This window comes from Phacochoerus africanus, chromosome 8 (genome assembly GCF_016906955.1).
Source record: "Phacochoerus africanus isolate WHEZ1 chromosome 8, ROS_Pafr_v1, whole genome shotgun sequence".
NCBI lineage: Eukaryota > Metazoa > Chordata > Mammalia > Artiodactyla > Suidae > Phacochoerus > Phacochoerus africanus.
Window position 1 is genome coordinate 20,032,106 of NC_062551.1, and position 27,119 is coordinate 20,059,224.

The 27,119-nt window shown below is 38.4% G+C and overlaps 1 protein-coding gene and 1 non-coding gene across 11 annotated transcripts in view; both read right to left on the bottom strand.

Annotated features, from left to right (window-relative positions):
• CNOT1 (CCR4-NOT transcription complex subunit 1) overlaps positions 1-27,119 on the bottom strand; it is a 104,407-nt gene that overhangs the window by 4,916 nt on the left and 72,372 nt on the right. For 5 of the 10 annotated variants that reach the window (XM_047790786.1, XM_047790780.1, XM_047790781.1 and 2 more), the window contains 24 exons: positions 26,052-26,130; positions 24,158-24,388; positions 23,608-23,748; positions 21,930-22,109; positions 19,491-19,607; positions 19,037-19,147; positions 18,342-18,419; positions 17,988-18,165; positions 16,928-17,058; positions 15,224-15,520; positions 14,177-14,317; positions 13,980-14,084; positions 13,164-13,283; positions 11,195-11,383; positions 10,238-10,380; positions 9,690-9,798; positions 9,423-9,592; positions 8,562-8,814; positions 6,130-6,378; positions 5,011-5,174; positions 4,702-4,819; positions 3,604-3,705; positions 2,243-2,416; positions 304-453 (listed from right to left, as the gene is read on the bottom strand). In XM_047790786.1, the coding sequence (XP_047646742.1) occupies positions 304-453; positions 2,243-2,416; positions 3,604-3,705; positions 4,702-4,819; positions 5,011-5,174; positions 6,130-6,378; positions 8,562-8,814; positions 9,423-9,592; positions 9,690-9,798; positions 10,238-10,380; positions 11,195-11,383; positions 13,164-13,283; positions 13,980-14,084; positions 14,177-14,317; positions 15,224-15,520; positions 16,928-17,058; positions 17,988-18,165; positions 18,342-18,419; positions 19,037-19,147; positions 19,491-19,607; positions 21,930-22,109; positions 23,608-23,748; positions 24,158-24,388; positions 26,052-26,130 (3,730 nt within the window). Of the gene's footprint in view, positions 1-303; positions 454-2,242; positions 2,417-3,603; positions 3,706-4,666; positions 4,820-5,010; positions 5,175-6,129; positions 6,379-8,561; positions 8,815-9,422; positions 9,593-9,689; positions 9,799-10,237; positions 10,381-11,194; positions 11,384-13,163; positions 13,284-13,977; positions 14,104-14,176; positions 14,318-15,223; positions 15,521-16,927; positions 17,059-17,987; positions 18,166-18,341; positions 18,420-19,036; positions 19,148-19,490; positions 19,608-21,929; positions 22,110-23,607; positions 23,749-24,157; positions 24,389-26,051; positions 26,131-27,119 lie in introns of those variants that run through there. The other 5 variants (XM_047790784.1, XM_047790785.1, XM_047790782.1 and 2 more) reach the window with 3 other exon arrangements.
• Positions 21,103-21,239, bottom strand: LOC125134802 (small nucleolar RNA SNORA46). The gene has a single exon (XR_007136800.1). It is a non-coding gene; the product is annotated as a small nucleolar RNA SNORA46 (small nucleolar RNA).

Here is a 27,119-nt window from a genome sequence, read left to right on the forward strand (position 1 = left end):
TTCTATACAGAAAACAACCAGAGTCTGTTTATTTATAAGTCTTGGAGTTATGGGAATGAATATCAGCAATCAATTCTTAAAGAAAATCACTCCATTTCCCTGGTTGCCTCTTCCAAGGCTATAGTTTTGCATCATTGGCAAAATCAACTAGTAAAATGTATAATCCAGTTTTTCTTACCAGCCAGTAAAAGAGACAATGTGCTTTAAAACCTTTAAATGAAGTTGAAAAGACTAACTTCAAAGAGTCTGGGCACAAGACTGTGCATACATGAAAGATGGAGAGTTTAAGACAAACCAATTAACCTGTAGGTTGCTACGCAGATCAGACAGAAAAGTGACGGGTGATCGAGTTTTAAGATAGGAATCCAAATCCTTTTTGAACTGAGGTGGCATCACTCCAGTGAAATTGGTGAGAATCCGGGGTGCAATGTTAATTTCACTCAACATATCCACCTGCCACAGACAAATGGAATAATCATATCCAGAAGCATTTGCAAGACTTAACAGCAAATTGTATCTATTCTGGAAAATGGTAGAACTGTTTCTAAAACTATATACTTTATAAACATCTTAAAGAGCTGCTGCTTTTTATTAACAAACTTTAATTAGACGAATCTACATATAAAGTGATTAGTAATCTCTCATTCTATACTATGTTATCTTTCTTAACACAGGATAGCTATTTTCTGTGGAGAGGTCTAGTTTACACCACTAACTGTTTTTCTCCTGGACTTGGATTTCAAATAAGAGTACAGAATGAGATTCCTCACTCACCAAGAGCCCTAGCCTTTGGAAAGATGCCCTAACAGAACAAGACATGATACGTGCCACTTTAAAAAAAAGAAAGGTGGAGTTCCCATCGTGCCTCAGTGGTTAACGAATCTGACGAGGAACCATGAGGTTGTGGGTTCAATCCCTGGCCTTGCTCAGTGGGTTAAGGATCCAGCATTGCCGTGAGCTGTGGTATAGGTCGCAGACGCGGCTTGGATCCCACGTTGCTGTGGCTCTGGTGTAGGTCCGTGGCTACAGCGCCGATTCGTCCTCTAGCCTGGGAACCTCCATATGCCGCAGGAGAGGCCCTCAAAAGACAAAAAAAAAGAAAGAAAGGCATGTTTAAGGGGAAAAAAAAAAGGAGTTCCCGTCATGGCTCAGTGGTTAACAAACCCAACTAGTATCCATGAGGATATGGGTTTGACCCCTGGCCTTGCTCAGTGGGTTAAAGATCCGGGCATTGCCGTGAGCTGTGCTGTTAGACGGCTTGGATCCCGAGTTGCTGTGGCTGTGGTGTAGGCCAACAGCTACAGCTGCAAACTGACCCCTAGCCCAGGAACCTCCATATGCCACAGGTGCAGCCCTAAAAAGACAAAAGACCCAAAAAAAGTAAAAAATACATTAAAATTCCAGTAGTCACTGTCAGTGTGGTGTGATGCGGGGTAGAGGCACATCTGTGGCAAGTGGAAGTTCCCAGGCCAGGAATCAAACACATGCCACAGTAGCAACCCAATCCGCTGCAATAGCAACACCAGATCCTTAACCCACTGTGCCATAAGAGAACTCCTGTGTGGTGTGATTTTTGAACAGTCCCTTCTCAACTTTACTTTGACAATTCAAACAAAACAAGTGCACACATCCAAAGCACCTGTGAAATATAGTGTTATACAAGTGTCTACTCTGCAACTCTGTGCCACTGGGACTGCCACCAAATGACTAACCCAACATTAAGGTTGAGGTTCCATAAATGGGACTAAATTGTGTATAGAAATTGAAAATAGCAACTAGACAAATACTGTGAACCAATATTTAGCAGCATTATCATAATTCTTTGTTCCCCCTTTGAAGGCCGCACCTGCAGCATGTGGAAGTTCCTAAGCTAGGGATCGAACCAGAACTGCAGTGCCAGCCTACACCACAGCCACAGCAATGCCAGATCCAAGTCAAATCTGCAGCCTACACTGCAGCTTGCAGCAGCACTGAATCCATAACCCACTGAGCAAGGTCAGGGATCAAACCCTCATCCTCACAGATATTAGGTTCCTAAGCCGCTGGGCCACAATAGGAACTCCTAGCGTTATCATACCTGATCAGGCTTAATAACGTGACTGTTACTAAGAGAGCACCTTTTGCCTAACAAATAACATACATGTATCTATGTTTGCTGGGGAGGGTACTGGCCCACTTACCAGAGAAAGGACTAAAATATTAAGACATAACTTTTTTTCCCTGTAACTGTTTGGAACTTTACCTTCAGATTAGGAGTGAACGGGTCTGGGAGCCTCATGTTTCTTGGGAAGGCACTCAGGATCAGATTTCTTAGCTGGATACAATTAGGTGGGATCACATCACAGAATCCATAATGGTAATCACAAAGGAACTCAGGGAAATCATGCAAAAGAACCAGCAGCACCCTTAAAGTGCCCTATTTTTTAAAAAAACAAGAAAAACATTGGCTGTTTCCACAGTAAGAAAACGGGAGTGACATTTTTTACTATTATGAATTTAACCTACGTAAAAAAAGACAAAAAGCAAAATATGTGTACATAGAAACTGAAAAAGACATAGCTAATAAAAAACAAAGTAGAAAAGCAGAAATCAATTTAAACAATTTTAAAGTATAGGGGTGGGGAATGGAAATCAAAGCTAGACTAAAAGTTGGTTTTGTGAAAAGATTTAACGATAGAGTACACATTTTAAAAATACACCTTTCCAAAACCCAAACAAAAAAATAAAGTCTGAATACCCCTTTATAACAACAAAGAAACCCCAGGCCTTGATGGCTTTGTTGGCAAATCCTTACAAATATTAAAGGAAAAATTAACATTATTCACAATCTTTAGAAAATAGAAAATGGGAGACCATTTTCTAATTCTTGAAGAGACTAGCATATCTTGGTACCAAAACCCGACATGAAAATTATACAAAAATCCTAAATATCAGAAATGGAAATCAGTGATATATCACAACCAAATGGTTTAGCAATGAATGCAATGGCATTTTAAGCATTTGAAAATTACAGGGTTTATAACATTAACAAAAAAAGTTACATGATCTTGAATGCCAAAAAAAAAAAATAAAGTTCAATACCCATTTTAATGATTTTAAAACTACCAGAAAATTGACTAGGATGGCATTTCTTTAATGAGATAACGATATCTGCAAAACAAAACTACAGATTTGTAAAAACATTATAGTTAATAACGAACTACTGAAAGTGTTCCTCAAGTTCATTAAGGAGAAACCATTACCACTACCTTCTATTCAACACTGTTCTGGGGTTACTGGCCAGTGTGACGGGCAAGAAAATCAAAAAACCTATCACAAAACCTATTACACTCAGATAAAATGACTGTGTATACAGAATATACTCCCTCCCCTGGTATACACATTTTGTAAAACTGGTAGTGTCTATTAAATTTGAACACATGAATACTTTATGATCAGGTACTGGTTACACAAATATGTTTGATTTTTGTACTTTCTTGGATATGTGTTATACTTTAAAAACTTAATAAATACAAATATCAGGCCTCACTCAAAATGTTTTTAACTGCTCTGAGTTTTTAAGTGTTAAGTTTTATTTTAATTTTATAACTCGAATTTAATTACCTTGTAGAGGATTTGCATAGGTTTCGTGAGTTCCACATTTCTAAGGAAAGGCGCTAAATATTTGAATAAATCAATCAGTAGCTGTGCGTACATAGGCCATCCCTGAAAGAAAGCAATGAGTGGGTCATAATTATACTCAGCTGAGATCCTGCCACCAAAAAAGTTGCCCAAGCAGCCACATTGTGACTTAATATTATCATCTTCCTAGTAATATAACTAGAGAATATGGACATTAGTACTTCTCTTAAAGGCTGAAGGCATTAAAAGAGAGTAGGCACAATTACGGACAGAGAGGGAAATGATATTTGAAACAAACTGGCTCTAGGAATTTGAGGACATACAGGTTCTTGCACCTGTAGCAAAATTTTGAACAGGAGAAGGAAATTTGAGGCAGAACACAAAACACCTAGGCAACTGAGAAACTGGAGGTCTGTTTTCATAATTCCTTCTTTCAAGTCCTGGATCTCAAACTTTTGTTTTCCCATTCTCAAAAACTCCTGGCAAGTAAGTGCACCCAATTTATATAACATAAATCCTATTTTAAGCCACCATATTATGATTATGTCCATTTTCGGGTAGTTTTAGTTAATATATTTTTCCTCCTCCTGGAATGCACTTCTTTACCAAACAAAACCTACTCCTATTATTTTACTTTTTTTTGGCCTGGCCCAAGGCATGCAAAAGTGGAAGTTCCTGGGCCAGCGACTGAACTTGTACCACAGAGGCAACCTGAGTCACAATCAGTGTCCTGAGCCGCAGCAGGGACAATGCTATTTCCTTAGCCTACTCAGTCACCAGGGAACTCCAGAGTTTTATACAGCTGTCTTACGGAGGCTCTAAGGTTTCAGCTTTTTAAAAAGCCCTTAGGAGACTGACATAAGGTGATTTACAACAGACTTGAAGAAGCAGTACCCTAATCATTGGAATGGCTTTCAGACAGAGGCAGTCAAGTACTTGTGAAGTCTCTCTTCATGACCTGACACCACATTAAACTTAAAAACTAAGCCTGAAAGAAGTACAGTTACTACTGAATGAGGAATGCTAATAAGCCCCAGGTAGTTACAGTCTTCATCTGTAGGAGATAAACTGCAGCCACACCTTCTGCTGTGGCGTATGTGCTAGCATTCTTGCAATAAATATCCGATGGGAGATCAGTTCAAGCCAAGCATACACAAAGCCAGGAGCTTTGGTAGGCCTCAAGATGTGGAATGTGTTGCTGAAAGAAGAAAACCTTAGTCAGAAGCATAATCCAACTTAAATATAGTAAACAGTACACGAATATAATTAAATAGACATGCCAGCTGCATGCCATCAACTCTTCTGTCTCAAATCCATAAGAGTTCTACTTCTAAGACTTTATGACACTAGACAATAATCCCTGACAGGATTATACTCAACAATACTCACCAGAAAGCTGTAAGTGTCTGAAAATTAATGGTTTCCAATACATGCTCAGGTGCATTGAGTTCCAAGAGCAGCATAATAAAAATTCGATGGTAGGGAAGCTGCTGAAATTCACTTTGCCGAACATCATGATCCTGTAGGAGAACTCCCACTACTATACCAAGGACCTATAGAGCACAAAGATTACAGAGCTCATAAATACTGAAGATAATTGATCTAGCACTCTCTAGTTATCCTTCTTTACTTTGCCTTAACCCCCACGTGAAAGGATATATATCACTGGAATATAAACTTATATATACTGGTAGCCAAAGAGACTATACATTAGTTTGATTTAGCCTGTAGAGTTTTTTCTTTTCTTTAAATGTCCATACCACTGGACAAGACATGTATACTCTCAAGTGCCCACTGTTTTTTTTCTAAAGTTCTAGATATCAGCATGGCACATCATATTTTATCATGCTAGCCCAATCGGACGATCTCATTTTTCTGGCCTGTCATAAAGTTGACAAGAGACAAATGGTCTGTACTTCTTCTTGGCATTTAAAGGCCAGGTAAGCTATCAGGCTACAGAAATGTGTGAGAACTATCCTGCACCCCACTTTATACCACTGAACAGTCAGGAATCTGATAACCCATTTGTAATCACCCAAGATCAAACTCTTAAGTTCATTTTCTTACTATCTTAATATTCAAATTTCTAGGAATTCCACTGCATAAATAAAGCTGTACTTTGTTCCTTTTTAGAAAATCAAGATAACTGGAATGCACTCCTGGTATTAGAGCTGCCAAAGTGTTATCAATGAACAAGTCTAGCCATACCATTTACAAAGACTCTGTACATGGGGTCAAATCTACCTAAATATTTTCTAGTGCAGTCATTACCAAACATTAACACACTGAAATATGTTATGTATTTTTGTTTTGTTAAAGGGAGGGGAGGCCTTTCAGTTAAGGCACCATACTCATAAAATTTGGTGGTTATGTTTACATACTATCTTTGAAATTAACTTCTGGATGTAAAGGGGGTTATTACAAAATGTTTTGAGGGCCCTACAGGGTTGAGAGCCACTAATGCAGACTTCAACTATGCAAAAACTAAGACAAGAAAGGATTTCAGACCTTATTCAGCAGATTAATCTTTGTGACAGTGTTGGTGGCCTCCCCTGAGTGCTTCACTAGCAGTGCAATGAGTCGGACAAAGGCATCCAGGTTATGATAGCACTTGGCTCGGATCATAGTGGGATTAGCAGCAGGATTGTGCTGCTGCTCTGCCTGAGCACGGTAACTAATTTCAACACACATTTCAGTACACAGACGAAAGAACCTTGTTATGAGGTCATCAGTCTTCAGGATTCCTTGCTGGTGCATCTACCAAGGGAACAAAAACATTAAAAGGTACAATGAGTTTACACATGAATAAACTTTTAATTTTCATGTTTAAGAAGTATTCTCTCATTTAATCCTACTGTCACATTTCTAATTCTTACTTTGTTTTAAAAAAAGGGGGGGGGGAGGGGGGTATCATGAAAATGACCTCTCCTATAGACTCATGATAGAATTCCTTCAGTTTTAAGTGGGATGGGAACTGAGAAAGAAATAACAACATAGCAGTTTTGAATAGCAGCCCATAACCAATAAATTCTTAAGTTAACTATGTAAATTAAACCAACTTTTGGTAAACCATCAGTCATATTAAGACATTCTGGTCAATAGGTGTTTCTCCCAAGAAAGAAATATTTTACTTTGGCAAAGAATTTAAGATAATTTCTTCCAACTGACTTAACCAATGACAAAGTTTTAAATACTCCAAGCACCTGCACTAGGAAAATCAAACAATAATCTATACAGTAAGAAGGTACCATATGCAAATAATTACACATCATAACCCAGCTATTTTAATGTAAATTAAGTTTAAAAAATGGAAAGGGGAAGGATAAAGTACAAATTTCATAACACATGATCTGGAAGTAAAGCAGAGAAGTTATGTGCCTACTACAAAAGAAGAAAAAGACAAAGTGTAACAAGTGTTAAGACTGCAGAGAAAGGAGGTCAGTGCTTACTAGACAAAGAAATCAAGCGCAGAATGAAAACTTGACTACTATCTTAGAATCTGTAACAACTTAACTGTCCCTTGATAAACAATAAAACAGCTGAAGTGACAATAATATACTCTAGCCAAGACAGAAGGCCAGCAGAAGAACTTTTGTACAATGAAATCTGAAAAACTAAGGGGGAAGAAGAAATGAAGACTGATGCTATGATCAAGAGGGAGCATAAGAGAAAAAAGAGGATTCTTAAAAGGATGCAAAAGAGGACAGAAAAGTATAATACATTATCTTTTTCAGAAGGAGAGAAGAAACAAGAGCAAATAAGCCAATAGAAGAGCTAAGTGAGATAGGTGCAACATCCATACCCATGAAATATCAAAAATTACAAAAACCAATTGATTTAAAATTTTTCCATCCAAATAAGAAATCCAACTATAAACATGCAATGACACCTTTTCAATAGGGTATGTTTTATAATTCCCTCCATTCTTTTAAGGGAGAAAAATCACTTAGTATGATTCAATCAGTAATAAATCAATCATCTTGAAAAGTAAATTCCATTTCTAACAAATTCAAACCAGCTCTTCCACATTCACTTGTCATTTATCTGATAACAGATCTAATCTGTATCTTTCTTTGGTGGCACACCTAAGCTTTGGTCTCAGTTTGAAGAAATACAATGATCACACTGCAGAAATAAGCAAATATCTCTTCCTAAACACATCATTATAGTTCTACTCAAGGACTTCTAAGGCCAGTTTAGGAAAAGTACCATTCTTGCCAGCCCAGCAATATGATTAGGACACAGTGACTACTGGGTCTGAATCCCTCAAAAGTGGCTGAAAGCAGCCACTGATAATCAAAACCAGAATGTTCACTGATACTATGGTTCTCTTCCTACAGTTTTTTTTTTCTTCTTACAGTTTTTTTTCTGTTCATCACATTCACAAACATTCCTACTAAACTTAGTTTTTAGTTAGGGACTTGTTTCCCAATACTTGAATTCAAAGTCCAGTTTAGACCAAATGGAATGAAAACAAATACTAGAAACTATTTCCCGCATGAACATGTTAATGAGTTTCAGGTAGATAAGCTACTTAATGCAGAGAATACAATAAAAAGCTCTACAATTTAAATACTTAAGTTTTTTTTAATTATTTTACTTTGTAAACATGGACTATTAAAAAGAACTGCACTAGCCCATAACCCCCTCACTGCTGATTATCAACCTGATAAAATTACTATATACATTATGTATTCATTATCTGGCCCACTGTACTTTGTAGCTGTGACAACTGAAATCAGATAAAAAGAACTAAATGGATGGGGAATGTTGATTTTACTGCTGCTCAGTGACCAATGAGAAAATAAACAGCATCAATTTAACAGTAACGATGATGACATTTTTGGTTTACATGAGTATGGAGGTAACTGACCACAGTTATTTATACTGAACTTTAACATTGGAGGCATCACACCCTACTTATGTTGAATAAAAAGCACCTTTCTTTCCAAAAGCTCTACCTGTCCAACAAACGCAGAGAAAGCTTTGGTACTGTCACGACCAGCTGCTGCTGAATGGTAGAGATTCACCCATTCCCTCAGAAGATACTCTGCCTTCTCCCTCAGGCCGGGGGGATCATCATACTCTGAGGCTTGAGAGATCCCAGAATGCATCATAAAATTAGGGCCTCCATGAGCACGATCAATCATTGCTTCATAGTTGGATCGCACTACTTCCATCAGCTGGGGCAATCTAGTACAATAAATCCAGAATAAAATCAGTCTACTCATGGTTGTGATTTCATAGACACACAGTTGGACAATTTGCTCACTTAAGAGAAACCACAAGAATGATGATTAAACCATTCCCATATTTAGACAAAACTATCTTTGGTTTCTTCATATCTGTTTACTCATTAAGACATTATGCGTAAATGACTGACCACAGTCAAGCCACTTCTTGACCAAAAAATTGAAGCTGATGTTTGTTGTCTAAAGATTATTTACTGCATGCCTACCATGTGCCATGCTTCATGTTATTTATCTTTATTTAGATTCTCAACAGTATCAAGATATTATTTCCATCTTCTACAACAGGCTCAGGGAGGCTAAGCTGATGTGCCTTAAATGCTTAAGCAGCCTTAAATAGAGGACTCTGACACCAAGTCTAGTGCTGTATGTATTGCCCTACAGTAAGAAGGCTTGGCAGCTGGTTAAGCTTTCATAATTCAACGGACAGTATCAGGCCTCAGCGAAGCTTACCATCTGTAGGTAAAGCAGTTAATAAGTCTTTACAGTCATTTCTAAAGCTCCTTCTTAGACTGCTGAATAGACAAGAATCCCAAAGCATTGCATTCTCACCCTTCAGGAGCATTGCCTCTGGAGTGAGCATTAATCCTCATGAGGGTTTCAATGGTGTGGAACAGGTCTGCCTCAGTAAAATGGGCTACACTCCTTTCATCCACCAGTAGGATTTTTACTAATTGCATAGCAAATGCCACAGCCATGTAGTTTAAACCATTCTCCATCGACTGGCAACATAGAAAGCACAACGTAAGAAAGAAGCACTTACAGCAAACATACCTCCCAACTACCAGAGTACCTTTTCCTATTTAATTCCTTCCATACCTGAGCTAGGTGAAGATCATACTGCTGCATATTGACCAAATGATTACGAATTAGCAACTCCACTGCCTCCACATTATATTTATATTCATCTCGACATTCAATTAGGCACCTAGAAAAGTCAGTATTTCTTTATTCATAAAGGCTTAACCATTGTCTATCAGGTAAAATAAACAGTCCATTTTATTCAATGGTAACTCATTTCAAATTAAGGATGCTTTGAGAACCAACAGCAAATCAGTTTTCAAGATTCAAAAGAGCCAGTAATGAAGTACAACAGACAACCCAGTGTTAAAACACAAGTTTTGCTCTCAAAGCCTAGAAGACAAAATATTCCATTTAACACATTATTTAAAACAAACCATCCATATTTTATTTCTCCAAACAAGGTACCGGTTTTCTGTATCCATCTTAGGAACCAGATGGAAAAAAAATAAAACATTCAACAGTTTTCACTAGTTATGATTAGAAATTCTGTATGTTTGAACATAAACAGGGCCATGTATGTCAGAAGCCAATTCCATAAATACTCTTCTAAGATGGCTACTGACCTTGTGATCTGTTTGTTACACCATGGCGACCCATATGCTCGCCCATCTTGAAGGGCTTTTAAGACCAAGAGGTGGCATTCCCTGTAGCGAAGCAGGAGGTCGGCATCAGCACCACTGGTGGCATCTAGTAAGCCCTCTACAGCCTATGGAAGGGAAAAAAAAACTGTTCAGAATCATGGAAAATACAGTACTCAGCCCAATAATCAAAGTCAATAACCAAACCTTAATGCAAAGTATAATATACTTTCTAAAACCTTAAGTTAATCTCTCCACTCAACAAAATGGGAGTTCCCATGGTGACTCAGCAGTAATGAACCCAACTAGCATCCAGGAGGACTCGGGTTCGATCCTTGGCCTTGCTCAGGGGGTTAAGGATCTGGTGTTGCCATGAGCTGTGATAAAGGTCCCAGACTCAGCTCGAATCTGGGGTTGCTGTGGCTGTGGTGTAGGCCAGCGGCTACAGCTCCAATTTGACCCCTAGCCTGGGAACTTCCATATGCTGCAAGTGTGGCACTAAAAAATAAAAAATAAATAAAAATAAAAATTAAAAAAAATCCTTTTCGCTTGCATAAAACTAAACACTCTTAAGTTCTTTCTAGTTTATGCCTAACTGTGTTCTTCACAGTCAAAAACGCTCAATGTCCCTACAGAGTCAAAACCCAATGCTGCCCCATACTTTGTCCCATTACCAAAGTAATGAGGATCAACCTGTCCCTCAGAATCCAATGGGTTACCTTTTAAAGTTTCTTAAATAATCATAATTCCAGAAAATCTTAAAGAAAAGATTTCCCACTTAACTATCATAACACTCCAGAGAAAATCACTTGCTTATTACAGAACAGAGCTTACTTTATGTTAATTTTTTAAATCTTCGGCATAACTTAAGTAGCTGATGGTGTAGGTCATTAAATGTTTACAAACCTAGTTTCTTCTAAAAGTAACAGTTTAAGAACTAACCTTCTGGAGCAATCCAAGAGCAGCTATGGCATCCCGAGAGTTTCGAGATAATACTACAACCTCCAAAAGACTTCTAAGAGCCTGAGCTTGGGGGTTCATGGCCAAAGTTGGTGGGATGGCGTGAAGGTGCTGCTCCAGTTCTGTAATGCACTTATCATAAATCTGAGCTACATCATCTGCCCAAGCATGCTGTTTTAGAGGGGGATACAATCAAAAACAGAGAAAAAATTTTAATGATCTTCTACCAGCACATGTAGCAACTGAAAAGTCTACTGATATGTTTACTATTCTTATTTATTTTTTCTTTCTCATCAAAACATGGAGGGGCTTCCACTCCCCTTCCTGAATTATTAGGTCTTAATGCCATTAAGTATGGCAGTGCAAAGCAAGCATGGAGGAGTGGGGATTTCACTTGACAGTGGAAAGCCTGGCAAACACCAACACAATCAAGTGATGAAAGAGAACATGATAAATAATGGGATATGGGAGTTCCCTTCGTGGCTCAGCGGTTAGTGAACCCAACTAGGATCCATGAGATGTGGGCCTGGCCTCATTCAATGGGATGAGGATCTGGCATTGCCATGAGCTGTGGTGTAGGTCACAGACGTGGCTCGGATCCTACTTTGCTGTGGCTCTGGTGTAGGCCAGCAGCTGCAGCTACAATTTGACCAACTAGCCTGGGAACTTCCATATGCTGCTGGTGTGACCCTAAAAAAGCAAAAAATAAAAATAAAAAAAATAATTTTTTTAAAGATAAATAATGGGATAGGCTGAGGGCAGGACCACCTGTAGCATTTAATAATCTCTACAACCTATGAAAGTACATAATCCAAACATGAAAAACAAACTATTCAGTCCAACTGTCAAATCCTGACAAGATAAAGTAAGAATAGAGCATCATTTCTGTGATATTCCTATCAAAGATGCACTACCTGAGAACACACTGAACAAATCCAAATCACATCATTCTACAAAATCACTGATCTATAATGTCAAAGTGTCAAGGTCATGGAAAGATAAGAAAGGAGCTATAGTAGACTAACCTGTGGGAAAAATTTAAATATGACAACTAAATAAAATGTGTGATTCTGATTTAGGTCCTTCTACTACAGAAAGTCAGTACTGGGACACTTGGTAAAACTTGAATGAGGTCTAAGGATTAGATGATATTAACATATCAGTGTTAACTTCCTGATTTCAATGATCACACCAGGTCACACAGGAGAACGCCTCTGTAGGAAACACAGATAACAGGACTGAAGAGTGACTGGGAGGCACAACATTGTAAATCAACTATACTTAAAAAAAAAAAAAAAAAAAGTTGTTTTTTTTTTTTAAATAAAATATTGGGGAAAAAAGAGGGACTGGAACATCAAGGTCAGTACCTGTCCAAAAGTTCAAACAGTTCAAGGAGGAAATGTTTCCTCCTTATATTTTCAACTTTTCTGTAAATAACATTTCACATTTTTCCCCCTTTATTTTTAAGGCCGCACCTGCGGCATATACAAGTTCCCAGGCTAGGGGTAGAATCAGAGCTGCAGCTGTAGGCCTACACCACAGCCACAGCAAGCTGAATCCTTAACCCACTGAGTTAGGCCAGGGATTGAACCCGCATCCTCACGGACACTGTTGGGTTCTTAACCCACTGAGCCACAAGGGGAACATTTGTTTCACATTTCTAGAAAATCTCTTTACAAAGAATAGGGAAGGCCATGAGATCACTAAATAAATTCCTTTAATTAGGTCAGACATGAAAGTTAAATCAATCTCATGGATTAAAAAAAAAAAATCCTGAATGCCATGCTGATTTGATATAAAGAACACCTATAATCTACAATTCAACAACGCTGGGTAATTTCTTCCCCTGTAACTTAAGCTTCCAGGAACAAGTGACAGATTAATTAATTAATTTAAAAAACCATTCAATGTAAACTATAAATTACTCAATTAAAGTCAAGACAAGATTTACCTTCATGGGCTGAGCTAAAAATCCTGTGGGCTGGCTTAAATCATTTGTAGGCAAGAAGCCAGGCACATTACGTGCAAACTCTTCATAAACAGCCAGCTGCTTTGGGTCCACACCACCAACCTTGGAAGAAGAAAATCTATTTTACAGGATCCTCCTCACAATCAAAGGAAACTTTTTTTTTCCAACTGGAAGATTTGCATGGGAGTAAGCACAGGCAGGTATTCTTGAGAAGGGATACAGGAGCCATTACAACATTTAACAACATGACCAAATATGTGTGCATACTCATTACATTTAACATGACTGAATATGTATGCATACTCATTACAACATCTAACAACACAACTAAATATGCATGCATACATACACGTGCACAGTTCACAGTATTTCCTATTTCCCTGAGAACTGTCAGTGTTGTCCTCATTTATAAATTAGAGTTTTTCTACTGAAAATGTCCCAAGAAGGACCATGCCAGTGTAATTCTCCAATGGAGCTGGTAGAAATGATCAGATCTTTTCACCAACCGGGAACTAGTAATAAAAATTCAAGCTCCAGAAGGGAAGAACAAGTGGGGAAATATAAAAACCAACAGGCATATGAACTCTTAGCAGCATTTCAACAATGCCGGGAGGGGTGGAGAAAAGACGTCTAAGCTATTTCTACGCCTTTTCCACAGGTAGCCTTTGAGTGAAATGAAATGCTTTCTCAGAAACAGCATTTAACCCCATTATCCTAGTCCAGGTTAGGAGTTTAAGCAACAAGAACAGGAAAAAAACAAAGATGGGGCAGGGAGAGACAAGAGCCCCCAATTCTCACTTTTAGCCTGATCTGCTCTGGCATCCGCTCAGCTTGGTATGTTAACACAACAGGATCACAGTACCTGCGCCCTTCTTGCCTAGCATGTTTTCTCAGCTCAAATTCCTGCAAATAAAAAAAGTCACTGAGGTTCTTGTTATGAGGCAATTTCTTAAATGGAAAAAAAAATACTTAAAAGGCAAATGCTAAACACTTACAGTTGCTAATCTCTTGTCCATCTCAGGGCCTGCTTTTTCCACTGCAGTCTTCTGAATAAAACAGCAAGCTAATTCACAATTGTCCTGAGCTAACTGAGCAGCTGCCTGATCCATCATTTCCCTTTGTTGTGGGGATGCAGTCTATTGGGATGGGGAGAAACAGGAAAAAAAAAATTTTTAAGTTTTTTGTGGCTAGACAAAACAGATAGGATAATAGAAAATAAAATGCTTAGAAAATTCTAGAAGTTCCAACTTTTCTTATGACTCATCAGCTGTGACCATGAAATAGTCTAACAATCATCCTCATCTATAAGATGAAAATATTCAACCACAACATCTTACTATGCTGTTGTGAAGATGGTAAACACTATGAAAACAGTAAAGCAGTAAACAAGGGCATTATCCAACCATGACATCTGAGACCCCAAATTAATAACTGAGTTAAGAGTGTGTTTGTGTGTGGGGGGGGGGGAGGGTGCGTGCAGCACGCATACACAGAATCACTTTAAATTGTTTTGTTCTGTCCAACCTCTGAAGTGCTTTAAATTTAGTCTTTATGGTTTGGGGGAGGGGAACTCCAATTGCATCTTTCTCTCCCTTCTCTCCTTCCCTGGATTATTTAAAAAGCCATGTGTGGAAACCCACTATTTAATAAACGTAATAGAATCAGAAAAATAAATAAATAAAATAAAGTCTTTACGGTAAAGAGAATCAAGACTGTTAACTTAGGCAGTTTTTTTTTTTATTCTTAAATCAACTATAATAGAAAAAATACAAATCTTTTTTTAAAATTCACTTCTTTAAAAGTGAAGCAATAAAATCTAGATTAACTACTATCTGCCAACCTCTACTGAGGATACAATAGTGAGCAAAGACAGACATGACACTTCATCTCACAGAATTTACAATCTAAGAGGAAGGAAGACTTGGAACACATATGGTTATTATGAGAATAGCTGGAGATGTCCCTTGCCACCTACAGGCAAAGAAAAACACTTTCAGACAAGCAGTAACGAGTTTTGCACTACAAGAAAATAGTCAACTTACACGAAGGGCTGAGGCAAAACTGTTTTTCAGGTTGGTAGATATGCTCATGAGCAAAGGTTCCCTGCAAGTAATCATAGCCATTCCAGCTGTCAAGTTACGCATCATGTGATGAGCTGCCATTCGCATTCGAGATTCCTCAGAATCCAGGGCAAAATCCTTCCTGACTATTTGCTCACAAGTAGTCATGGCAATCTTAATTGATCGATCCACCACAGGATGGACCAGTTCCTGGACAGCCCGTTCAATTGCTTGGCGCACACACTGCTTCAACTGTGGATGGGCCTGAAACAAGGGAATCTAGGGAGGGAAAAAAAGTCAACAACTTATAAATAAGACATCCCAGTATCTATTGGTAATCATGTCCATGATTTTGGAATTCAAGGTTAACCAAGAATTAACAATTTCTACTTAAAATTAATCTATGAAAAGCTCAGGAAACAGAAGGCGGGCTCCAAAGAAGAGTATTATTCAGTATACCTTGTGATACATAATTAAAGATGTTTTTGATTCTTAAAAAAATTCAAAGTTTAATGGGGAAACTGTTCATTACAAGATATTTAAACACACTACATGCTTAACTAAAACTTGTGGCTCCCCAGTACTCCTAAGGGAAGCAACTTCTCTAGCAGCCTGGGGAAATGTAAAAAGAATCAAGTTTACAGAGTCTACAAAAACTATTACTGCTACAAATAATCCCTCCAAATAGCAAACATTGTATAAAAATTACCATACACTGAAACCTTTTGCTTCACTTGAAAGACTGTTTCCAATCAATATAATACTCACTTGGTCTCTTTAATTTACTGAGTTTTTAAGAAACTTTAAATTCATGATGAACTTATAAAAATATTCAGATTACTGGCAGTATTATAAAAGAGAATCATGATTTCTAGACCCATGTTTTTTCCCCAAACTTCAATAGAAGCAAAACATTTCAACAAAAGCAAAAACAAGCAAAAACAGGTTTAAAATGATCTCTTTAAAAGTCCTTTAAATACAAAAACTTCAATGCATTAATATTACTCCTGTATTTGTGGACATTTTCAGTTTCTACATAGCAAAGACCATGAAACTGATCATGAACTAAACAATTTGTGTTAGCAGAATAAAACACTGAGGCTGAACAAGCACTTATCACTCTGGATACTACCTTTAAATATAGGAAAAAAGACTGACAGCAAGTTATTTAGTGACCACCCAGAATCAAGCCAGAAAAACATAACTGAGAGTATTAAGTCCCATTTCCAGAGCTTGGCTGGAGATCTTAACACATACAAACACACAAAGACACACACAGACACACATACACATACCAGATCAGTTCCAGCTATCTGCCAAAAGATATGGTCTAAGGCAAGACTAAGGTGACATGGTAATAAAAAAAGAACAAAAAGCTCTGGTATACACTAAGGATCTTCTGACCTGTGTCCGGAAATATTGAAGATCGTGACTGCACTGGCAGTTGACTTAATTTTAATATCATGAGTTTAAATTAATATCATGAGGAACCAATGATGTCTAGTCACAATGACCTATGTTTAGAGTAGGAAAAAGTACACACCAATTCCCAATTTCTATTCTCTGCAACAAAAGCCTACAATCTAGAAATCTAGAAGGAAAGCGAAAAAAGGGAAGGTGATCAGTTTACCTTGTCACAAAGTAGAAACTGAGGAATAAGTAAACTTATTTCTTATGTCTACTTACTGTTGGGTTTAGAGTAATGTGTGGTGCCAGGCAGGCGAGGGAATAGACATTGATGTCATGGTAACTGTACTGTGGCTGTGGTGGAACAGTGGCTGTACAGGTGGTACTGGTAGCTGGTGTTGTAGAAGTTGCTAAATGTAAAGAGACAAAATAAGAGCTAACAACAAGTACGCATTTCCTGACTTTACTATAAAATTAGCAGGGTATCAAAAATTAATTAAGGGGTCTTGCCACATTAGCAGGCCCAAGCCTTGTTTGATAACTCTATACTACAGATGTCAATTTTCAAGCAAGGCTGTTCCCTGGTTTTACCTGAGGATTCTTAAACTACTAAGGGCTGAGAAAGAAAAGCTGGTTTATTCTGACCATACTACCCAGTTGTACAACACTCCTATAGCCCCGTATACTTCCAATCCTCTTGATCCAGGTCAAACAATTCACTCCCCTTAACAGGTCAAGCTGGCCTGGTCACCCCCAGATTTGAGGAGTAACAGAGGCCATCATGCCAATGCAAAGTTTTTCTGGGACATGAGCACACAACTGACTAATTTAATGATATTTAGTTAAGAACATCATATGAACGACCTAAACAGATTCTAATATAGTTAAGACAAGGCCTAGACATCACTAACTTCTCCTTAGAAATTTAGAAAACTCATCAGAAGTACACAAAGCTTCAGCATCACATTTCATGGAATGATTATATTTGCTATATGCGGGAGTTTCCATTGTGGCTCAGTGGTTAATGAGTCTAAGAACCATGAGGTTGCAGGTTCGATCACTGGCCTTGCTCAGTGGGTTAAGGATCTGGCGTTGCCATGAGCTGTGGTGTAGGTCGCAGACGCGGCTCGGATACCAGTTGCTGTGGCTCTGGCGTAGGCCGGCAGCAATAGCTCCGATCAGACCCCCCCCCCAGCCTGGGAACCTCCATATGCCGCGGAAGCAGCCCTAGAAAAGACAAAAAAATTTTTAAAATTAAAACATTATAATTTGCTATAGGCATGAGAATATACCATTAAAGGGAATGTCTGATAAGTACCGGGCTAATTATCACACTTACTTGTGGTTGTGATAGGAGGGAGCTCTTCTGGCTGCTTAACATCTTTCTTTGGAGCAGAGAGCTGCTCATCTAAGTTTTTTAGGCGATCTTTATCCTTTAGGAGGTTTCCAGGTTTTAGCTCATTGATGTCTAATGCAAGATTTTTGCAGAGGACCTCAATCTCAAACTTCAAGTTTAGCTGTGTAATTCCAACATGCATTAGAAGATTAAAAATGAAAATTTACCTTCATAATATACAGATATATAATTCTCTCACCCACTTGTTATAGTGCTTCCTCCCAAATACCCTCCTGTAAATTTTAATATTGTGAAGGCAGAATATATGTTCCAAAGGATAAAGAGCAACACATTTACCTTTAAGTCATGTTCCTGATGTAGCTCAGCTAATACATTCATAATTGCCATTGTCCAGGGGTTGGGTGGCCTAAAAACCTAAAGAAAATTTATTATGTTAAGCTGGCCCCAAAAATCAGTGTTTAATTTTATTATTTAAAACAGTTAAGGAGTTCCCGTCGTGGCGCAGTGGTTAACGAATCCGACTAGGAACCATGAGGTTGCGGGTTCGGTCCCTGCCCCTGCTCAGTGGGTTAAGGATCCGGCGTTGCTGTGAGCTGTGGTGTAGGTTGCAGACGCGGCTCGGATCCCGCGTTGCTGTGGCTCTGGCATAGTCTAGTGGCTACAGCTCCGATTAGACCCCTAGCCCTGGAACCTCCATATGCCGTGGGAGCGGCCCTAGAAAAGACAAAAAAAAAATAAAATAAAAAAATAAAACAGTTAAGCGCTTACACCCATGTGGCCATAACAAACTCCCTACCCCTTCCCATCTATATTTTATTTCAGAAAAACATCAAGACCCAATGCCATACATAGATTCAGCCCTATAATATTACTTGGTCTCTCAATTTGGAAATCTGAGTTTCCCTGAGGAAAACTGACTGAACTAGTTCTATGTTCAGAAGAACTAAGGATATATATATATAGTTTCTTCATCTTGTACTATAACTAACGCTTAAAAATTAGCCACCAGAAAAATAATAAAATTTACTCACCACACTACGAATGCTAGACTCTAAGACTTTGGCAACAAAGGGCACGACATAGAGCAACTCTTGCTGTCCTTTAACATAAGCCTCTAGCAGCAACGATTTTACATCCAAGTCCTAGAAGAAACATTTTTTAAAGCTGTGAATATTCTACAAAATCACTCACAAAGCACCCCAAAAAGATGCCTTGCCAAATCCATCCCCAAAATTGGCATCAATATAGTATGTGATCCTTGCCTTACAGAAAGGAAAGGGTAACAATCATACTTTACTGCCTTTTGTTTAGCCTGCTAAACAACAGGAGATCATAAGCATGCAATTAGGGTTTCAAGAAATAGGCCCAAACTTTTATAAACACCCAATAATCATTAAAAAAGCCTGAAATATAGTCAAAATTTTTAAACAAAGCATGCTGTATGAACAGTCTCAAGTTTTACATGAGCCTTTGGCTATAACTCACAGTGTGTAAGATGGGTTTATTTTTAGCAAGTGTGATCATTCCAAGCCAATGTCCCAAGTTCTTCAGCAAAGAACGATCAGAGAAATTGGCTGCAGCTTTATCAGAGGTCAGGAGCACCTGAAATAGTGTAGGATTAAGGAAGGTATGACAATAAGCTTATTCAAGAATATTTTCAAGTAAATGTTTAAGAATTCCGTTATTCTACATTAAAAACGAGCCATCAATACTGAGAAAGTGCTCCCAAAGTAGATCTAGTCCATATATCATAGCATTATTGTGTTGTGTTCAGTGACACCGCCTTTTGTTTTTAAAAATAGGTAACACAATGGAGTTCCCACTGTTGGCACAACAGGATCAGTGGCATCTCTAGAGTACTGGGAAGCAGGTTCAATCCCTGGCCAACACGGTGCGGGGCAAAGTGGGTTAAGGATCTGGTGTTGTCACAGCTGTAACATAGATCACAACTATGGCTGGGATCTGATCCTTGGCTTAGAAGTTCCATATTGGAGTTCCCGTCGTGGCACAGTGGTTAACGAATCCGACTAGGAACCATGAGGTTGTGGGTTCGATCCCTGCCCTTGCTCAGTGGGTCAGGGTTCCGGCGTTGCCGTGAGCTGTGGTGTAGGTCGCAGACGCGGCTCGGATCCTGCGTTGCTGTGGCTCTGGCGTAGGCTGGCAGCTGCAGCTCCGATTCGACCCCTAGCCCTGGAACCTCCATATGCCATGGGAGCGGCCCAAGAAAAAGGCAAAAAGACAAAACAAACAAACAAACAAAACAAAAAAAAAGAAGTTCTATATGCTGCAGGGCAGGGGGAAAAAACGAAACAACATATCATACAAAAATATATAAGGTTTAAAGTGTCATGTATAGTCCCACATGAAAAGTATTTTAAACTCAAAGAAAAAAGGAAAGCAGGAGTTCCCGCCGTGGCGCAGTGGTTAACGAATCCGACTAGGAACCATGAGGTTGTGGGTTCGGTCCCTGCCCTTGCTCAGTGGGTTAACGATCCGGCGTTGCCGTGAGCTGTGGTGTAGGTTGCAGACGCGGCTTGGATCCCGCGTTGCTGTGGCTCTGGCGTAGGCCGGTGGCTATAGCTCCAATTGGACCCCTAGCCTGGGAATCTCCATATGCCGCAGGAGCGGCCCAAGAAATAGCAACAACAACAACAACAACAACAAAAGACCAAAAATTAAAAAAAAAAAAAAAAGGAAAGCATTTTAAAACTAAAAATTTTAGCTAGATTTGAAATAAAGGCCTAATTACAAATCTATTTTGAAGAGCTGAATTCCATCCAAATGAAGACTACAGGTATGCTTTTAAGTCCTTCCAAGGCAGCAGGCATATTACAGAACATAACCAAGATTGCAGTATCTACTGGAATCTTTAGCATTGTCCAGGTGACTATACATCTCTGAATACAACTAAGATAACTGTCTGGAATACAGTATCATACTGCTTACACTTACCACGTTTCTAGAAAACCTAATCCGTTTCATTAATTCTCTGCTTCTTACTTTCTTAAGAGAGATAGAACCAACACATGAGAGTGTCTTGGGGACACTACATGGTGTCTCTTAATTTATGGTATCGAATAACAAAGGCTGAATATAGTTATGTTCCTTAACTCCATACAGCAACAGCAGAATGGCACAAAGTCAGCTGTGCGACAGAAAGAAGCCAGGATTTCTTTTGCACTACAGCGTAACCAAGGATAGGGAAAATTTCTATCCAGGTTTAAATATAGTGCTCGTTCCTAAGCCAATATCTCAAGTTATTCAGCAAAGAACAATTGCAGCTATATTATATGCTGGTTCACACTGTTTTTTTGAAGTTATTCCTCTTAAGAAATAAAAACTTGAATTTTATGAATCAAGCTCATTAAGAGTTTGACCTTAAAATAAACTTCTCAGAATCCTAAACAATAGCTATTCCACAAGAGATCAAGAGCCTAGAGTCTAGAGCTATCTTGCATTTAAAAGACAAACAAAAAATACTCCTCACTGCAGCTCTGTTTTTGTAATAGTGTACGTTACTAGCAACCAATGTAATGGATTTTTATAAGACTATTAAAAACAGAGGGACTAAAGCTAAGAGCATATATCAAATAACATGTGGAGGAAGAAAAAAGGAAAAACTCGCACAAAAGCTAAAGATTTCAAACCATGTGTGGATGATAAAAAAAAAAAGGCAAAAGAGTAGGTACTTTAAAAGTAAATAGTACACAGAGTTACATCTGTGGGATTAAATGCATAAAAATTTAGTTCTAGTTCTGTATTTAAAACAACCCTAGAACCACTTTCACAGATACTTTAACATATACAACTTACAGGGAAAAAAGAAAAACAGCATGAACACCCACCCTCCAAAAGACTCCACCTATGCCATCAAGTAGCTCCAAACTCAAAAGCAGTAATAAAAAGTAATACAAGAATACTTACTTTGATGTTTCTATAGGTCTCATTCAGAACCATCTTATTAAACTCAGGATTCTTTAGTGTGTCAAGAAAGTTTGAATACAGGCTGTGAAAGTTTGGCTCAATACTGACTCTCTTCATAACTAGGTATTGTGAAACCCAAGGCATAAATTCTTCCTTCACAGTTTCCTTTAGTTCTTCAACCTAGCCAACCATTATGACAAGGGAAGTATAGTTAAAAGATGCTAAAATATAGTTTTGTGTTTTGTTTCTGTGAAACGACACTATAGCACTTGCCTCCTTGCAAAATTAGATGCTAAAGCATGTGCTACATCTCTCCCCAATTTTAGACAGATGCTATCAACTATCGTTATGTTCAATTCCATGCAAATACAGTCAATCATCTCTCAAATTGGGTGATTAGAACTGAAATATCTATGGTTATTTTAAGCTTTAAAATTATGAAACACCAAGTCCCTCATCCCCTTCTTACTCAACTCTCCATTTGACCAAAAGAGGGTAAGTTACTAGTCTACACACAACCTGGTATTAACAGACCTAACACTAGAAGTGTTTTCCTAAATTTCTATCTACAGAAAACACTTGTAAATTTTGAAGCTTCTATTCTACAAGAGATGGTAACCAGTTCTATTTTTTTCCCTAACCAATTATGATTAGGTGGGGATTGAGATATAGTACTTGCACTGTATCAAAACACACTTATTTAGACTTATCTTATTTCCAAGTGTTTTCTTTTAAGGCAAACATAATTACTTTTCACAAGCTCTACCTCATTTATCTGGCACCTAAAGGTCTTTGGGAGGACATGAGCTGTGACTAAGAGTATAAATGAAATTTTCCATCATCATAAAATCATTTTCAAATTTATTTCAAAAACTCTGTAACTCACTGCAAAATAATGTATTTCAAACCAGAGTTCCCACTGTGGCTCAGCAGTAAGAAACCTGATGAGTATCCAAGAGGACATGCATTCAACCCCTGGCCTTGCTCAGTGGGGTAAAGGATCCGGCTTTGGCATGAGCTGTGTGGTATAGGTTGCAGACATGGCTCGGAACCAGAGTTGCTGTAGCTGTGGTGTAGGACAGCATCTACAGCTCCAATTCTACCCCTAGGCTGGGAACTTTCATATGACGTGGGGGTAGCCTTAAAAAGGCATATATGTACATTTTATATGTATGTATACAAATGTATATACAAATATATATGTGCATTTTATATATTTAAATATATATACATATTTAAAATCAGTACCATTTAACATCTACAAAATCCACAACCACTAGCTGTATATCCATCCATATTCCCTGTTTTGATTCTACTATCTCTACCTTTAAAGTATTAAAAAGGGTGCAGAGGAGTTCCTGTAGTGGCTCAGGGGTTAATGAATCTGACTAGCATCCATGAGGACACAGCTTCGATCCCTGGCTTTGCTCAGCAGATTAAGGTTCCAGTGTTCTGTGAGCTGTGGTGTAGGTCGCAGACATGGTCCGGATCCTGTGTTGCTGTGGTTTTGGCATCATCTACAGCTCCAATTCGACCCCTAGCCTGGGAACCTCCATATGCCACAGGTGCGGCCCAAAAGAGCCATAAATAAATAAATAAATAAGGTGCAGAATGTCAAACATAAATCCCCCAACCCACTCAAGGAAAAGAATAGAGCATATAAACTATTACATCATACCTTTTGTGTCATATTTGACTGTGAGAGATTGTTAAAGATAAAAGCAATTTTCTCTTGGATGTTTTCTGGAGGCTCTACGATTCTCTCAGTTTGATCTGTGGCCACAAGCAATGTATCTATATTTGTAGTATTAATAGAAGGCTAAAGAAATGAAATACATAAAATACACAACATTTTAGGTCAACTACTCCAATAAAATTTTTTAAATAAATAAATAAATATTAAGGTTAAAAAAGAAATATGTAAACAAGCTGAAATGCTTGCTAGACAAATCCCCAGGGGAAAATGTATAGATTCCTTTAGCACATAAAATATACATGCTGTGTATGATTGTACATTGGAAGTGTTGGCAAGGCTATGTACTTAACTATTAATAGTAGCTGCCTGTGGGAAATGGGGGTTGGGGAGTACATAAAGGGAGAAATGCTGGCCTTTATGCTTTTTATAGTAGGCATGTGCTGTTTCTAATAAAATTAAAATACATGCTCAGTACTGGATATATTACAACATAACAACAAATCCAACAAACAAAAAAGATAGACCTACTTACTGGCACATCTTTCTTAAAGCTGACTCCGGTTGGCCTGGTGACTGTAACCGTTTTAGCAACAGTGGTGGTTGTTGAGGTGGTTACCATGGTGCTAACCTGACCAGCAAGGGGAGCTTTTGCCGGAACCTGGGCCTGGGCCTGAGCCTGAGCCAGTGCAATACTTCCAGGGGTTGTGATAGACCCCTGCATTTTCACAGGAGGATCTCGAGACTGCTGTCCATACTCAATATACTATAAAGACAGAAATATATTAAAAGAATTCTTAATAGAAACCAAAATCTTTGAATTACACTCCCCTCTCTTCTGATAGAGTAGAAACTGTTTCAGAGCACTCTTGGTTCATCTGTCTCCTTATGCCTTGCTCCATTCTAGTCCATATTCCCATATATATAATACATAAGTAGAATCATGAACTCCTTAAGGAGTAAAGGTAAAACATTACTTAAAATGTTTTTAGGAGTTCCTGTTGTGGCTCAGTGGTTAACGAACCCGACTAGCATCCAAGAGGACACGAGTTCGACTCCTGGCCTCTCTAATGAGTTAAGGATCAGGCGTTGCCACAAGCTGTTGTATAGGTCGCAGATGTGGCTTAGATCCCTCTTTGCTGTGGCTCTGGTGTAGGCCGGTGGCTACAGCTCTGATTTGATCCCTAGCCTGGTAACATCCATATGCCACAGGTGTGGCCCTAAAAAGACAAAAAAAATAAAATATTTTTAAAGTATTTATAACAGAACTAGTCTAACAAAAACAAGTTACAAAAAAGTAGCCACAAATGCCTACATATAAATTTCCTTAAATCCCTTAATATATCATTTATACAAATAAATAAATAATAAACAATGACCTCTTTCCCTTTCTCTGGGTACGTTGCTACAGTGGGAACTGGGTACTACTGCTTTCTGTGACAATTTTCATACCACCTACCTTATTCTTTCTGGTTTTCCAAGGCCCACACTTCCAGCTCTAAATTCTGACCTCGAATGTATTTGTGTAAGCTTCTGACCTCTCGTCCTACCTTCTCAAAACTCTGCTTTCCTTTCTAGTTTTCAGTGCTATAATTGTGGCATAGTGCCCCAACCCCTTTAGGAATAATACACTCTTGCCTCCCACTATTGTTCCTAGGCTAAGTCATCATGATCTTGCCCTTTTAGAAACAAACACAGCGGGATGAGGCAAAAAGAGCTGGACTAAATTATAATATAGAATGAAAAGTATGTTCAAATGCTAATCTTTCTGATTTCCTTAAAATGTGATCTTATGAAGCAATTTATCTGCTTTGCATAAAAAAAGTTAATACTCATTCCCTATAAGCTGACTTTAACCAAAGGTCAAGTAAATGTGAATTAACATTTACCAATCAACTTAAAACCAATGATTACAGTTTACAAATTTCAAGAATAATCACATAACATAATTTAAAATATATTATCTTCTAGGTCCATTTCCTCAGAGACTACCTCCTTTTTAACCTCAAAGGAATCTAACCAGGTAGTATACTAAGGCTGTATTTTTAAGAAACACTGGCCTAAATCTTACATGATACAGCTCTGGATCTTATTAACATTTAAATCAGAGTAACAATTTTACTTAGTCCCACTCCAAATCCTTTTTAGAATCAGGAAGAGGTATCTATTCCTCGACAGCATTATCAGGCTAAAAGAACTATCAAAGGCCTTTTATTAAATTAATAAGCAAAACCCACTGCTTACAAAAGATAAACCAAAAATGTTATTTTTTTCATGATTAAGCTGCAAAACAAGCAACAAATAATATGCATTATCTATATTATGACAATCATCAAGAAATCTTAATGCCATTCCCAGCAAATCCAAAATAAATCAAATCAGATAAACCCTCAAACTACTAGTCAGATTTTAAAATTGAAGACACTTGCCTCTTGTAAATGATGTGGAAACTGCATAAAGTGACTGATAGAAGCCAAGTGCTGACAATACTGTGGATAGTCCTTCAATCTGCCAATACAAACATTCATTTATTCACAATTTCATAAGAAGAGAGATAACAAAAATTTAAAAATTTTCAAAACCTGGGAGTTCCCGTCGTGGCGCAGTGGTTAACGAATCCGACTAGGAACCATGAGGTTGCGGGTTCAGTCCCTGCCCTTGCTCAGTGGGTTAAGGATCCGGCGTTGCCATGAGCTGTGGTGTAGGTTGCAGACGCGGCTCGGATCCCGAGTTGCTGTGGCTCTGGCGTAGGCCGGTGGCTACAGCTCCGATTCAACCCCTAGCCTGGGAACCTCCATATGCCGAGGGAGCGGCCCAAGAAATAGCAACAACAACAACAATAACAACAACAACAACAACAACAAAATTTCAAAGCCTTAGTCTAGGCCATTTCCCCTATTTCTACCTATGAAATATCTTATTTCATAAGAATGCCAAAAGGAAGAACAAAGAAATAAGAGTGGGGAAAAACACTTACCAACTTCACTCCTTTTACATTAAAAAAAAAAAAAAAAAAAGTACGGGGTTCCCATCATGGTACAGCAGAAACGAATCCAACTAGGAACCATGAGGTTGAGAGTTTGATCTCTGGCCTCACTCAGGGGGTTAAGGATTCCACTGACTGCGTTGCTGTGAGCTACGGTATAGGTCGCAGACAAGGTTCGGATCCTGCATTGCTGTGGCTGTGGCACAGACTGGCAGCTGTAGCTCTGACTGGACCCCTCGCCTAGGAACTTTCATATGCCGTGGGTGTGGCCCTAAAAAGCAAAATAAATAAATAATTTTTTAAAAAAGTATTGAAAAAAAATAGTTGTTTTTTCTTTTTTGGCCACACCCATGGCATGCAGAAGTTCCTGGACCAAGGATCAAGCCCACACCACAGCAGTGACCCGAGCCACTGCAGTGACAATGCCAGATCCTTAACTGGCTATGCCACAAAGAAACTCCTGGTATCTTTTTTTTTTTTTTAAAGGTCTTATTCCACTTTAGATTACAAT